The sequence below is a fragment of the Calidris pugnax genome, unplaced genomic scaffold (genome assembly GCF_001431845.1).
Source record: "Calidris pugnax isolate Ruff unplaced genomic scaffold, ASM143184v1 scaffold70, whole genome shotgun sequence".
Taxonomy (NCBI): Eukaryota; Metazoa; Chordata; class Aves; order Charadriiformes; family Scolopacidae; genus Calidris; species Calidris pugnax.
This window is the reverse complement of record NW_015090862.1, coordinates 3,798,500-3,814,263: the sequence shown is the minus strand read 5'-3', so window position 1 is coordinate 3,814,263 and position 15,764 is coordinate 3,798,500. Positions and strand designations below refer to the sequence as shown.

The 15,764-nt window shown below is 38.0% G+C and overlaps 1 protein-coding gene across 1 annotated transcript in view; it reads right to left on the bottom strand.

Annotated features, from left to right (window-relative positions):
- TRPM1 (transient receptor potential cation channel, subfamily M, member 1) overlaps positions 1-13,556 on the bottom strand; it is an 81,951-nt gene extending 68,395 nt beyond the window's left edge. Inside the window, exons 1-3 of the mRNA XM_014944296.1 lie at positions 13,512-13,556; positions 13,039-13,115; positions 7,750-7,879 (exon numbers count right to left, since the gene is read on the bottom strand). Coding sequence (XP_014799782.1) covers positions 7,750-7,879; positions 13,039-13,115; positions 13,512-13,556 — 252 coding nt within the window. The remainder of the gene's footprint in view (positions 1-7,749; positions 7,880-13,038; positions 13,116-13,511) is intronic.
- Between the last annotated feature and the right edge of the window lie 2,208 nt (positions 13,557-15,764).

Here is a 15,764-nt window from a genome sequence, read left to right as displayed (position 1 = left end):
ATTCAGCTATTAATCACATGAAAGTAGATATTAGGGAATATTAATCCATACCAGCTGCTACATCTTTTACTGTGCTATTATTAGAGATTAATCTTTATAGAACAAGGCTGCCTTTTCATGTCATTTCCAAGAGGACATCATACAAGCTGATACTGTTTTACAACACATCTTCATAAAGGGGTGGAAGAAAGCAGGAGATAATGGCTACATGGTGAAATTACATTCAACTTCATCCTTCACACCTAAGGCACTTACTTTTTGAAGAGACACTGTCACTGTTTATCAGATGATTAGTTAATTTTTATTGTGACTGTAAAAAAACACTTTTATAGCTTGCTATTTACATGAAAAGAAAAATGACATCCTCTTATGGTACTTGAATGTTCTATTACGGAAAGTTCAAGGCCATGTAATTTCGTATCTTCAGTAGCAGGTAATGAATCCAGTTAAAAACATCCAATATGATCTATTTGATGGAGCATTAATGAGTAATATTTAGGATTGTAACAGAATTTTAACAAAACAGGATCAATACTGTGAACATAGCATTTCCTAATGAAGTATAAAAACCCTATTAGATGAGCCATGTTTTTAAAGAAGCAATTGCTTTTACTGTTGGATATACTTCACAGATGATCATATCTGCAGACTCTAGAGAAACTACTACCAGATCACATGTTGGGGGAATGCTATTTAAGAAAATCACAAAAAGTATCACACTGTCCAAAAAAAAAGTAAAATTACTGGCAGAAAAGGCCAGCATTACCCAGTAAAGATTATGAGATTACCATTAAAAATAAACTTCTAATCAGTTTCTTGAGTTTTGGATCAGACTGGTCCAGCTGCACTGGGGAAATCAGTTGTCACAGTTACAGAAAATCTACATTCTCTATACCTGCAGTCTCCTTGTTTCATTAAATGCAAAGTTCTTCTCTAATTACGTTGCAATTATTCTTCAGGGTACCTTTGGTTTTTACTCATTTAGACTTTCGATTGATTTTACAGATTACATGTGTATTAGTTTTATAGCACATCTTAAATGGTGAGGAAGCAGCTCTTTAGCTGAGGGCTGGATGATTCACTGTATGATTCACTCTCCCTTGCAATCGGCACAGCACCTCCTCAGCTGCCGCTGCCCTTTCACTCTCCCCAAGCAAAACTCCTGCGGTGGCTCCCTTTCCTCAGTCTGCCCATGGGCCACCTGATCTGCCACAGCTGGCCAGCTGTTCCCTCCACAGCACTGCCTGAACCTGCCTCTGCCTTTGACAGTCCAGCATGTCCCATTGCCTTTCTCAGCCTCTGCTACCTGCCTTGAAGCCTCCCCACCCTCAGCTTCATCTGCTGATAAACCAGCTGCTATTTATGTAACATTGGGTTTGATGCCTTTTCCTCTCCTCCCCAACTTAGAATTCTGCTATTTCACTCTGTTTTTCATGCCACCTCCCAGGACAAACTGGCTTTCCCATTCCACCCAGCTAATGCCTGCCTACAGGATGTCTCCCATCTTCAAACCAGAGAGGTGGCCACTTCTGATGCATAATGTAAGTAATTTCCCTGTGAACAACTGGCAAGAGTACAGGGCAGACAGAGGAACTCACAATGCAAAAGATAATGTACATACTAGGAAGCAAAACTGGGGTCCAAATCTAAGCCTTTAAGCAGTTTATCTCACTGCTTACTTTTTATTTAAATTGACAGGGTTTGGGTTTTTTCTTTTTCCACCTCCCCACTCCCCTCCCCTTCCTTCCCCAGCTAGCTCTAAAATCATAAGGGATGAGTTAGGAGTCAGCCAGTTTTGTAACAGATATGAATCTATGTTAAACCCTTCCATTCAGCCTTTATACACCTCTGCCACCCAGCTGTGAAAGGCTATTGCAGCGAATCCTTGAGCTAGATACATCCTAAATGTACTTTAACGATCCTCAATTACATTTCTCTTTATTTTACATATCACTTTGAAAAACATCAATTCATCTCTTCTTGGGTAATCAAATCTATTTAGAATTTTGGGCAGTACTTATTCAATTTTCTTCAAAACTTGGAAAAGCTATAACAATAGGAGTAAAATGTGCCCTTACACCTTCTCAACACCTGGAAGTTTGCTGTTTTGCAAGCTGCATTCTAGGAACGAATGGCTTTTTTCCCCTTGCTCTTTGCTGATGTTTGCCAAGTTTCCCTTTCACCACTTGTCTGCCTCTCATGGATTTTGCCTCTCCATTTCCAGTCCTTTGGATAGCCAAGGTCTGGGTTATTTTCCATTTTTCAAAGTGACTATCTTTATTGCAGGCATCTACACCATATACCATCCCTTAAAACCGAAGGCCCTGCTTACGTGCAATATTGAAATGGACAGACAGTTCTCCTGTTCTTCCCTTTGTCAGCTTCATCTTTTTCTAAACACTACAGATAAATCCATGCTTTCCCTGACATGGCTAGCATAAGAGTCCAGAAATGCTTCCTATTACCCCTGCAATTAAAAGCTGCAAACCTGCACTGGCTCAGGAATTTTATCTAGACAAACCCCTCTCTCCTTCTGGCTCTAGAATCCTGTACTAGGGTATTAAGCTGCTGCATTTCAGAGTGACACCTCTGTATAAATAATTTGTATGCTGTTCAAATTTATAAAGGGGATGAAAAGTGTTAGATACATACATGATTGTTATACATTGTAAATAACAGCTATCATAATTTTAAAAATTTGCCAAATATTTTGGACTCAAACACAATAAAAATGTAAAAAAGCTGCCACAAAACTCATGCCATTCTCATGGCTGGAAGCCATCGTGACGCAGCAGCAGAGGCAGCATTTTTGTTAGTGGGAGACGAGGCTTTAACGCAGTGCAAGAATCCTTGTCTCTGATTCCATGCTTCCACCCTACCTTGAAGAGGAAGCTTCCATGCCTTTGCGGCACCCTTCCAGCATGCTACACATCACATATTACTCACCGTATGCACACACCATCTGCTCCTCTTGGCTGGCTGAGCTGTACCGACTTGTAGACAAGGGGCTTAGTGCCATGCCTCATGCCTGGCTGTGCCAGGTGACTCATACCTGCAGAATATCGACTCAACTCCTCCAGAACAATTCCTGACAACAAACTCACAGCATCTCAAGAAAAATGTCATGGACACACCAAGGAGAACCATTTAGTTCTACATTGCAAATTCGATAAATCCTCTACTATACAGATATTCTCGCTTTGGATGATGTGACACAGCAAAACAAAAGCCTTATAATTCACTTGGCCAATTGTACATCCTGCTTAGGGGGTTAACGGATTTATTTCCAATTCCTATTCAGATCAGCTGGTACTGTCTAACACATACTCTATTACAGAATGTTTTTCACAATGCTCTTAACCAGTTTGCTGAAGGACATTAAGATACCAAATCAACACTAAACTGATTCAGTGTTGATTCAGCGTTAATTCAGCAAGGCAGTTCAGTGAAAGAGCCAGTAGAATGCTCTTTGTAAAACAGCATAAACAAGTAGAAAAGATTTGTAAAAATTGGATAAATTTATATGCTCAACTATACACTCAACTCATTTTTCAGAATGCAGCTACAGCCCTGATTCTGCTGTGATAGTCACAGATTATTCAAATTGACATTCCCTTCTTTAATTAAAAAAAAAAATATATATTTGAAACTCTCAAAAGAATTTCTATGAAAATTATTTCACTGTTACCAAGTGATCTATGTAATCATAATTGTAATATTGACCAGTTACAGCTGTTGGATATTCCAAATAAATCCATTAGCTAATCTTTTATAAACCATCAAAAGGTATGGTAATTTGAAGGAAATCACAGCTTCTTGACAAAGTGTTTACAAGAAGAAACTAAATCCATCCCATTAATCTTATTTTCCCCATTCCAAGTTTAATATTAACATAAGCAAGCACAGAAATAAAATTTAAGACTAACAACTGCAACTCACTTCAAGGGATTTTATACTAATTTTCAAGCTTTGTTATCAAATGGTATGACAGATCAAAACAGTGACTTAAAGAGAAGACAAAAACATTTTTCTGCCTAAAAGATAAGTTCTCTGTGATCTAGGAGAATGTACTCATCCTTTCCCCTCTTTTCTCTGGTTTGTCTGGCCAGTTACGAAACACAGGACAGGTTATTTGCCTTAGTCTGAAGGTCTAATAGTCTTTCCACTTTTGTAATCCATGAAAGCTAATGAAGCACTGTACAATCTTGAAAAAATTAAAAAGATCCATTATACTTTCTATAGTAGTGCTGTTGAGATTTTCAAAGTTGTCCAATGTATTTAGATAAAATATTCCTTAAAATATTTTTTAACATTCTAAAAAAAATTACCTTTTTTTAAACATTACTGTTATTTCCTGCACCATATTTGATAGCCAGAATGAAGACAGTGATGTGAGCAATAAAGCAATTAAAAGATATATTAGTATCTCTATAAAAGCTTACATCTGAGCATCTGGAAGGCTTGTACTGAGTATATCCCTATACAGATAATCGCAGAGAATTTACAAGCATGGAAGAATTATAGGCAAACAGAAATAACATGCAGAGAAAAACTGTCTCAATAAAATGGTCTTCTCTTCAGAGGAACAGAAAATGAGCGATAGTAAGTACATTTTAAAGACATTTAGATCAAGTAAATGGAGATAATAAGCAGAGATGAAAGTATTGTTTAGTACTACAAAAGTAATTTGAAGTCATTCCCATTAGTGGGAATGACAGACCAGTGATGTACATCCAGATAAGACGCTTCCTTTTTTAATAAACTGAAATGTTTACAAGAAACAAAACCAAAACACAGATATAAATGTACACACACACAAGCATACACCTTTTCTTAAACCCTATGCATTTCACATTTCATTAAAGCACTCTCTGTTCAGGTAGAGAATAAGGCCTTTCATTTCAGAGCAGGCCGCAACAGGTGTTTTCATAAAACTGCTCAGGTAAAATGTCATCTTCCTCTAGAGCACTGCTTCCAAAACCAGGGGAATACACAGGAGAGCTAAACAGAGAGCTGAGTAGAAATACTTGGCCATTTTAATTACTCTTGCTATTCATCACTGCTGCAGTAGAAATTGTGAGTCAAAATCACAGGCCAGGACCACACACTGTTACACAGTCTTCAGAAAACATCGGCGAGAGCAGTAAGGGCAAGAATTATTAGACCGGTAGGTAAATTTTCATTATAAATCTCTATGCTTAGTGCCATCACATGGCTTTAACAATTTCCCACCTAGGTTTTCCAGGCGTGAAAAAGCACTCCATCCCTACAGCATACCCACATGCAAGAATAGTTTCCATCCTGTTTTCAGCTGTATCAGCGGCCAAAGTTTACATTCGGTACAAAACAGGCTCACGCACAACAGCGCCCAGATTTCCTGCCTTGAGCTGTCCTGCTCCCACAGACAATCACTTCCCCCTGCCTGTATGCTGACAGCCTGCTATTCATCTCAGAGGGCCAACCAACACGATTTCTCAGCAGCAGTAACACTTCCAGCCTACTACATAAGCCTAAACATCTATTTTTCAATCAAATCTAGAAATAATATTTTTCTCATGAAACGTAAAGCTTCTGTTCCCAAAATAAACATTGAAGCAAATAAACACCAGCCTACTACATAAGCCTAAACATCTATTTTTTTAATCAAATCTAGAAATAATATTTTTTTCATGAAATGTAAAGCTTTTGTTCCCAAAATAAACATTAAAGCAAATAAACACCGAAAGAATCATGAAGACTAAAACAAGCAAGCCACAAAGAGAATTTACAGTTTTTTTAAATAATCAGAGTCAAACCTTGCTAAGAAAAACAAAATCTGTACTGTGTTCCTTCTACCTTCACTTGACTAGTCTTTCCTATGGGATTAGGGGGATAGGATTAAACAATTTTTATCTGGGTATTTTACTCCGACTTTATTCGATTCAGGATGTAGAATTCTATATGCTTTGCAGCATCAACAGAGGCTTGGGGACATCATTAAAAAAAAAAAGGAAAGAAAAAAGCTGACTGCACCAGGGGCACTATGCCTGCATTATGGATTTACTATGCTGATTTGTCACATTTAAGTGACATTTTAAACAACATTTTAAAGGGGAAATCCTTCTCTTTAATTTCCTTGATCATTGTTTCTCTGTATTAATAAATAAGTTAATACTACCAGTCTATGAAACTACTTTGAGAAATCATTTGGTTGACAAAGCAAGCAATATACAGTTGTTCATGAAACAGGCTCATCTTCGAGGTCAGCCTCGTTTTTCACACTAGTTGCACACAAGCATGAGGCACCTAAGAAGCAACCGTGCAATTAATGGGGAAAGTTACACAAAATGGCACTGCTGCTAAGTACTAGCTGACATTTCAGTATGCCAATTTGCTTCATATCTATCAGAGGATAAAAAAACTGAACCCACCACAAATGCTTTGGAGCGTTCTGTTTTCCTTCTAAGTTGTTAGGCTTGGCCCTGGTGACACGGACATTACAGCTGAATTATTATTTTAGTTTATTTGTTTCTCCTAGCACTCAATGTCTGCAACAGGGCCTGTAATACGGGTATTACAGGCAACTTGACAATCTCTTTAGCAGAGAAAGGGGCAAAGGTTCCCAGTTAGTACATAAAAAACATGGCTGTAAATTACTTTATCCCTAGATAGTGCTTGCAATTCACCTGGTGATGGCCCATGACCATTAATCTCTGCCGAAGAAGTCCCCCAAACCTATACATATTCTTTCTTGCATTCACAGATGAGTATGACCAATATTTCACATCATATAGAACAATCTTTTATAAGAAGAAAACATTTTAATGCATGCTCGGTTGCTTGTGTGTCAATGACTAATTTCCTCCAAGATGCTGCTAGACATTTTTCTCCCAGTTATGTTCCTTCAGACTTCCTTTCACCTCTTGAATTAGAATTTAACTCTAACACTGTGATGATCAGCAGAAATTAGAGGTAAGACAGCTGGAGGGGTTGGAAGAGAAGACAAAATCTATTTCTCATTACTTGAATGGAGTCAGTTCGAAAAAGGTCAGTTGAGCTGGAATCTAAGTAATCCCGAGCTGAATTTAGTCTACACTTGTTACAAATTAATCTATCATTCCATGGACAACAGATGTATTTAAATTCACTTCACAGCTAAAAACTGAATTAAGACACAAATTGTTAATATCCATCTACAAAAGGAAAGCCTATGACAACAACAGAGTGAGTTTACAGATTAATAAAGCGATCACCTCATGTCTTCTTTCTCCCACCTTGTGATTTTCATCCACATACAGGACAGCACACAATCTAACCACAAACTGTATTTCTCATAGAATCTGTCTCCATAAATGCTCAGTGAATCACATCAAAATCTTTTCTAGATCCTATCAGTCTTCTCATTGATTGAATCTAAATCTGGCATGAACACTACGCATCAATAGTCATCAAAATATGGTTTTGACTATGGACAGGAACAATCACCAGCTAGCCCTGTTCAGTGATATTAAACCCAAAGATCCTTAAGAGAGTGTGCTTGTGAAAGAGCTCCCATAACAGGAATAAGATTAATTGCCAGAATCAGTGCAATAAACATGACTAATACCTCTGAGACTTAAAAGAGCACAGAGGGAAAGAGAATTGTTCTGATTAATAAGAGTATCAGCTATTTAAAAACAAACAAAAAAAAAAGAAAAGGAAAGAGGAGCGGCAAACAGTGTCTCCAGCTGTTTCCCTCAGATTGTATTATTTGGGTAATTGCAGACTTACCTTTTGTGAGCCAGATGCTGAGCCCTTAAATGAAGTACGTTTAAACGAGCCACTCATCCTCCGTAAGGAACCTGCAAACTTTCCTCCTCTTCCTTTCTTAGTCCCCTGGCCCTTACCCTCCATGAGGGACCTGGTACCCCAGCACCAAAGAAAACTCTGATTTTAGTCATGTAGTCTGAGCAGGTTTTTTCCTGAAGCCACCAATCATTAAGTTACAGCTTAAATAAAAAGAGAGACAGATGCATAAACCAAAATCAAAGCCAAATAATGAGACCCCTGTTCTGATATGCACCCTGTCACAAGCGTTACCAGCCAGGCAGCCAACTAGAAAAACAAGGCAATACACTGATACAAACTGCTGTCCCCCTCCCTCTTCTCTACTGACTCTATAATCAGGCTTAATGCACACAGCTTCTGCAAGCTATGGTTTTTAATGGACAGAGATTTAATAAATGGTGATTGAAGGTAAATCTACTTTAGAAGCAGCAGCCCGAAAGGTTTTTATTCGTGCAAAGCACAGGGCAGTCAGATGGAAATTATTTTGGTATCAGTAGAAAGGCACATGAAAAGAGCAGATGGTCCCCACCAGAGTATGGGTTAGAGGCCTGGTGGAACTCTATAGGATAACTGCTGGTGGGGAGTATGCCTACAGCAGGTCTTGGGAGGACAGACAAGGTTTCAAAAGCAAACAACCCAAAAGATCAAAAGGTAGATTCCAATTAATTAGGAAATAGGGGTTATGGCAAAAAAGGTGTGGTGTGTATGATCTTAACAAATTCTTGTTAACGGCTCAATTAACCTATTTTGTACTATTCTGCCTAAATATGCAGAGTGAGAGTGAAAGGAGGCAGTTAGGAGAGAATAAACAAGAAATGAGCAAGACAAGGCACTTTAAGAAAACAACAAAATTATTATTGACTAGAAAATATCTAGTTGGCTCCAGAAGACTTGCCTTCTCAGACATAAGCCAGGAACCTGTTAGCCTGGTTTAGAAAAGATGACGGATGAGAGCACAGAGAAACTAGAGATACACTTCAGAAACATGCACAGGAACTGATGATTTGCAGCTGTGAGTAAGTGAGAAACACCACTAATTTACAGGATTTAGTTATACAGTCATATTTTTTAATTTATTATTTACTTTCTTTTAGGTTTACCCATTTGTCCCTCAATAAAGATGGAGTGCCTGCTTGCAGCTGGTTAGAGGAGCCACAGAAAATTGTGCTGAAAACCTAAACCAAAAAAAAAGTGGAAGAGGCTGATAGATGGAGATGCACCTATTTTGTTGCTCTGGTCAGCACAGCCATTAATCAAGAAAATGAAATTTCCCAGGCTGGCAAGGATAAGTAGCTGACAACTTATAACATACTTAAAGTTGTGTTGGAAAATGGGAGAGTAAAAGTTCCCTGCTCTGCAGGAGAGTCACTTCTATTATATTAGTGCAAAGAGTGTGTGGGATCAGGTTAACAGCATGTAGAGAGGAGGGCATGGACACCAGAGGGTCACAAAAGAGATCTTCCTTTCTAAGCATTCATTAGATCAAAGCAAAACCAATGAAGGTAAAATTAGCACTTTTGGCAAGTCTTTTGACAGCAGCCATTGTATCATGTTTTAAGACATGGCTTGGCTTAAGTGAACAAGGCCGAGGTAGAAGCTGGCAAACAGAATACAAAAATCTGGCAACGACAGTAAACTGAAAGGGCACGGACAGAATAACCCTTAAAGGGAGTGGTGATCAGACAAGATACTTTACAAATTCCATGTACACCTGCTCTCCAGAAGAGTCTCTTCATTGTACCTCGTCAGTTAGCAGCAAAACATTGCAATTACTGCACGGTCTTCTTTACTGTATCACTGACTTAGTTGCAAGAAGATAAAATATGTGGGTCAAAAACCACCTTATAGTGTGTTTTAAATGTTGCAATTTTTGAAATGAAACAAATTACCTTTATTTATACCAGAGCTTGATTTGCTCAATCCTGCTTTTTTTTTCTTCCTATGAAAGTCATTGCTACATTGTGGGACATATTCTCAAATGGTGGTAACTATTACAGCAGTCACTTCTGTCAACACTGACAGATTTAATGAACTGAGAATACATCCTCCTGATCTAGCATCTTATTTGATAATTATGAAAAAAGCTGAAAGACATTCAGATAATAGCATACCCTAGACATTTTTGGTTTATACTGTAGTTTAAACAAATCCAACATGAATGCTGCCAAGGAATTAAAAAACCATCCAAGGCTCAGTTCCACAGTTCCTCTTCCTCAGCCACAACATGCAGCTGAATGCAATCAATGAACCAGAGGTGCATCCTGTTGGGATATCACCTCACAAAAAGAGGCATCATGCTATAAAAGAGCAATTCCTGAAGGGATGTTGGGCTGCATTACTCAGAAGGGATGACTAATAGTATTTTGGTAAAGGAAAAAAATGGGGACGCGCTTTTCAGAAAGCTGAAATTCAGAATACGAGTCTGTTCTCCAAGGCACAATGCAGAATGTGAATAAGAAATTCATTAACTTGGTCCTTTTGGATCCGTGATTCTGAGACTTTAGTCTGAGCTGTCTGTAACTACTTTTGGTACATTTTAAGGACCACACTGGATGGTTGCAAGTCATCAGTACCCAGGAGACATCCAGGAGCCAGATGAAAGCCTCCCAGCAATCAGTGCAACAGAATCTGCCAAGCACTAACCCCAGTTAGTGAAAAATCCAGCAACCAAGTTCCGCTGATTTTCTTGTCCCCACTGTGTTTATATGATGCTTCATGCGCTGCTTCTACTACACTAAGGGAACAGAAACAAGCACCATGCTGGCAACATCAACAGCTCCTTGATTTAGAAGGACAAGTTTAATTGATTTTCCAAAAAAACCTTGTGATTTTAAGAGTGCAGTCTCACATTAGGAAATCTTTTAAGCAAACATTGTTGCTGAGGGTTCCTGTTTCACTTTGGAGCCTTCTACTTCATCAGCTGAGCTGATTCAATGGTTTGTGTGGTCTAGATCAGATCTGTGTAACCATCTGGTTTAAATCAGCACCGGGGGAGGAAAGGGTAGTAATCTCTTGCAACAGGATGCGGTTGACAACAAATGAGTATCTGGCACATTATGGAAGTTAAAGAACCTTAAACTGGTTCTAAAACTGAGCAATTCACGACATGAAAGCACGTATCTTTCCATCACCCTTAGTGTTTTGCAATAAAATCAAACTGGTAAAACTTAGATGATGAAAACCCCGAGACCATACATCCCCATAAAAGAGCAAGTGGAGCACAGGCACACTGCATTTGTAAGATCACCTTCACGGTCCCTGACAGCCCGCTCCCTGGCAAGAGCAGGGTGCATCCATTTCCAAGTACACAACAGTAACATACTCTGTGAGACAGAAGTGCCTGTATATCCTATAGATACCACACCATGGAAAGGTAACAGCTGCCGTCATGGGAAGATCCACGGCTCAAAGGCCCTATCACAATGTGCTTTTAAAGAATTGAACAGTTTGATTAAAGATAGCTGTAGTTGTTTCAGCCTACAGAATATCTAAAATGGACAAAATTGCTCTTAGTGTTCGTGGTCAGAGCCATTCTATGACATCCCATTGGAGATGTCTGATGTGAATTTAAGAAAAAAAAAAAAAGCAATCAATTTAAAGCTTTGACCTATAGCTCCCATGTCAGCTGAAATGTTTCCACTCACTTTGGTGGTCAAACTAAATATTGAAAGCAGTAGTGTGTAATCCGATGAACAGACTGGGGTAAGATAGGCTTGTACCTGTATAAAGAATTAAAAGGCACGTAGAATTAGACCTTCCTTCCCTTTCCATTTAATTTGAGTATTAAACTAAATGTGGGTTTCTTTCACAGACAATGGATTATAAACAAAAACTAAAGGCATTTCTTTTTTTAAAATGGGATATCTTAAAAGAATATATTCCATAAAAAAAAGTACATTGGTGTCCTTTGACATTTCTGATAGAATAAGAAAATTTAAACAGTCATGTGTTTAACTGAAAAAAAACCCCTACATTCCATTAAGGGTATTCATTAATTAGGCTAAGAACAGGAGCTGCTGGCATTGTGCTTGATGCTGCATATATTTTTTTCCAAAAAGACTTATTCCAAGATAGTCATAATTAGTTATGTTGTACTTGCTACCAAAATATCTAGACAAGTGTCCCCACAAGCAAATCCATCTTCCACTTCAACAGGAATTTTCCTGCACAGGGACTTGAGCATACACCAGGACCGGCTGAAATCACTATAGTGCCACAAACTGTATCTCACTGTAATGCATATAAAAAGCTACAGAAAATCAAACTAAGATCTCATAGCTGTGCACAATAGCCTCCAAAGCAGATGGCAGAGACCCTATCTGAAATGAGCTGAAGCAGAATGAAATTGGATAACATTCTATAGTCAAGGTAAAGAAAAGGAGCAATAAGTTTCCTGACTACTGATGAAGTGCTGTGCTTTCCAAATCAGATAATTTTGCAGTGGTAGATTAATTTTATAAAGAACAACATGAAACCAGAACTCTAAGTACAAATGCTCCTCATTCCAGAGCGTTGCATATGTCAAACTGTAAAAACAAAAACATTTGACATTTGAAGAACTACTACTGTTTGGTTATCCTGGCTTCTCAGTGGTCTAACAGCATCACACCTGCCTTTTCTCAGTTCCTCACACTGGACGTTTTTCAGCTTTCTCCATTCCCACAGCTACACGTTCAGCTGCAGGGGTCATGAATCACGCACACCACAGCAGCAGTATATCACTTTTACATCATGAACAAAAAGCTATGAAACAACTGCTAGGTCTCATTATTAGCCAAAAGAAACAAAAGGGGAAAAAATACTTAAGTTTTACATTTTCAAGGTCTGAATAAGCTTGAACGCTTCACGAGATCATAACGTCTTCCCTTGGCAATATGATAATTGCATTTCTTATTTGCAAAAAAATAGGCTTTGTAATTTTGCAGTACAGAGCTTGACATCTTTTTTAGATTGGAATAGCTGCAACTCAAATAATGAAGAGCATTTGGAGAATTTTGCACCATTTTTACAGAATTCTATTTAAAACTTCCTGTGCACAAAACCCCTGACTGTGGGAGCACAATATCTTCAATTCCCTTTGGCAGTTCACACTTCAGTTACACATTGCAGTACATTATTGCTTTATCTCAGTTAAAGGTCTTAGCCATTACGTACTTCAGCAGTTCTTGATTCTTTAGTTTCTATCTCTGAAATGCAGCATAGACAGAATATTGCTCAGTGCTCGTTACCTACCATGAGAATGAGCACACTGTAGGTTGCTGGGGTTTGCTGTCTGCTGGGCGAAGAAAGTTGACTTCTTTTTCTGTAAACTACATATCCTCAAAGCAATTTTGTAGTAACCTAGGCAAAAACACATTCAGATTAAAAACTTAACAGCTTACACAACACAACTCAGACAGCATGTATCTGGCATCTGACATATATAGAAAAGAAATTCTATTTAGTCAATCTCACACTTAAACTCAGAGGAAGATGGTAGGCCACTTGGTGGTATTTTTACTGCAGCATTGTCTGTCTATCCATTCCAAGAGTCTTTGTTATTTACCAACTGTCTATCCCCTCTCTCCCTCACTTGCAAGAAAAAAAAGCAGTTTTAAAGTGAAATTAAGCAGATTATGATATAGGGAGAGAAGACAAAAGGTAAAGAAAGAAACTTTGCTTGCACCAGTAGGCCTGTAAACTGGTGCCTTTGTTGCCACCCTCACATATTGGAAATAGTCTGTACTGATCATATAAACCACAAGACGCATGCCAGTCATCTACATTACTTGTACATCATGAACAGAAAGCTACAAAACAACTGCTAGGTCTCATTATTAGCCAAAAGAAACAAAATGCTTCACTACAACACCACAGTCCATTTTGAAGTCTATTGCTTTTAGAAAAAAAGCCACCGCTTTCTTCGCCTAAGATTTTTATCGTTTTTCCCCCTCTCTTTATGAAGAACTAAAGAACCGGGTTTTAAATTTTACCTTGTTATTTTACATTCTTCTCCACTTGTGCTACAAGTACTTTCAAATTTGTAAATTCTTCAAAACAAAGATAGAAAAGGATGGGGGAAGGAAAGAAGGGAGAATCCAATGACAATAAATACAGCATTTACCAACATAAATGCAGAACAGGCAGTGACAATGCATCACAGCGGAGCACAGTAACAGTAATCCAACTCATCATTTTTCAGATAAGGAAGAGTATAATTGGTTAAAGGTTCAAATATTGATAAGAAACTCACTAATTTTCATTACTCAAGCTCAGACAGTTCCTGACCTAATTCTGAAAAATGCTGAACAAACAACAGCTCCTTTAACAGCAAACGGGAGCACCCATTTCTTCAGTTCAGATTCTTGTTGCCTCTAATGACTTTCTGAGAACTGAAGCAGATAAAGGCCTTTATCCAGCATATAAAACTATCTAAATTAATCTCAGTGGACATTTGTAAGGATCTAGAAAATGGTTAGTGGGCATTTTTGAAAATTCAGGCCTCGAGGACATGTTGTATGCCACATCTCCACGTACAGTAATTTACTTCACATGCAAATTGCCTACTAATATAATTAGAGAGCTAGTGACATCTTACTGCTGCTATCAAAGAGGTGGAGCCAAAAACAGGACAGTGGATCCCATCACACATTCAATTTCCAAACAAGCTGAAAGAGCTGGAGGCACATTTAGAATCAGCTTGGGAGCAGTAGGACCAATCTCTTCCTTGTCTCATCCTATGATTCTGCAAATGGCCAGGTCTTCCAAGCTAAGGAAAGGGAAAGAAAACCCATCTGTTGAATTGTGTTTCTTTAAAACACAAGGAAGTAAAACCAGAATTCTAAAAATGGGACTATGAAGATAATAACTGCTTTAGAGACACTAAAGCAGAATAAGCAAAGCTCTTTTAAAACAAAAGCAGTGGTTCAGTTTAGATACTGAATATGGATGCTAAGTTACTAGAGGTATTTCAGGCCTTCACTTAGCATAAATCTGTTCTACCCGTGCAAAGCCTAAGACACTGGCTGTAATGTTTCACTCTTGGTTTTGTTGTTTACAATGGCAACGTTTCAGTACTCTGGACCTTCATAAAAGAAAAGTAATTATTGTTTCAGCTCCACTAATGAGCCAAAGATTGAATGTACTGCAGAGTTTTCTAATTGTTTTGTGGGCAAAAAGAGAGGAAAAAGATAATTGCAAATTATTTCTCCAGCTCTATTTATTGCTTCAACTTTTATATGAATAGCTACAGAATAGTACCAAGACAGTGAAAAGAGCCTTACTCTCACAACGCTTGGTTCTACTGGCTCGTTCACTTAGCTACCAAACTGGAATCAAGGTTCCAAATAATTTGCAGAAAGAATATAGATATTTTGCCATGGGCTGCTGTATTCAAAATGTACCATGTGACTTCAGACAACCAGCTCAGACCAGGAAACTGGGCTAATAAATCCCCATCTCAGAAATGCAGCTGTGGTTTAGAACAATTTTGGTTTTTTGTCCCTCTCCTTCTGCACACTTCCTAAAGACAGCAGTATTTATTTTAAAGTTTATTGAAATACAGCTATTGTTAAACATTTCAGTTTTGATAAACCAATACTTTCTGACTGAAACTTGTTTCACTCATCAATTCTCCAATCAGCTACATAAATAAAGCTTTTCCATACTGAAATAAGAAATGGAGATCCTCATTTGAATAAATTTCTGTAAGTTACCAGGCAAATATTTGAAATTTTAGGTTTGGGGGTTTAATGCAAATATTAGCAGAACTAAACCCAGGCTCAGTTTCCCATGAACCTGAGATGCAGTAGCACTGGTCGAACTGATTAATCGTCTTCCATTAAAAAAACAAAACAAATTTATGATGCAATATTCTGTTATTACTGTGCAAAAGAAATAAGAATGCAAAATTTGAGTTTCCATAAAAGCAATATTTTCAGTAAAACTATTGAGTTTTAGTTTTATGAGGAAAATAGGAA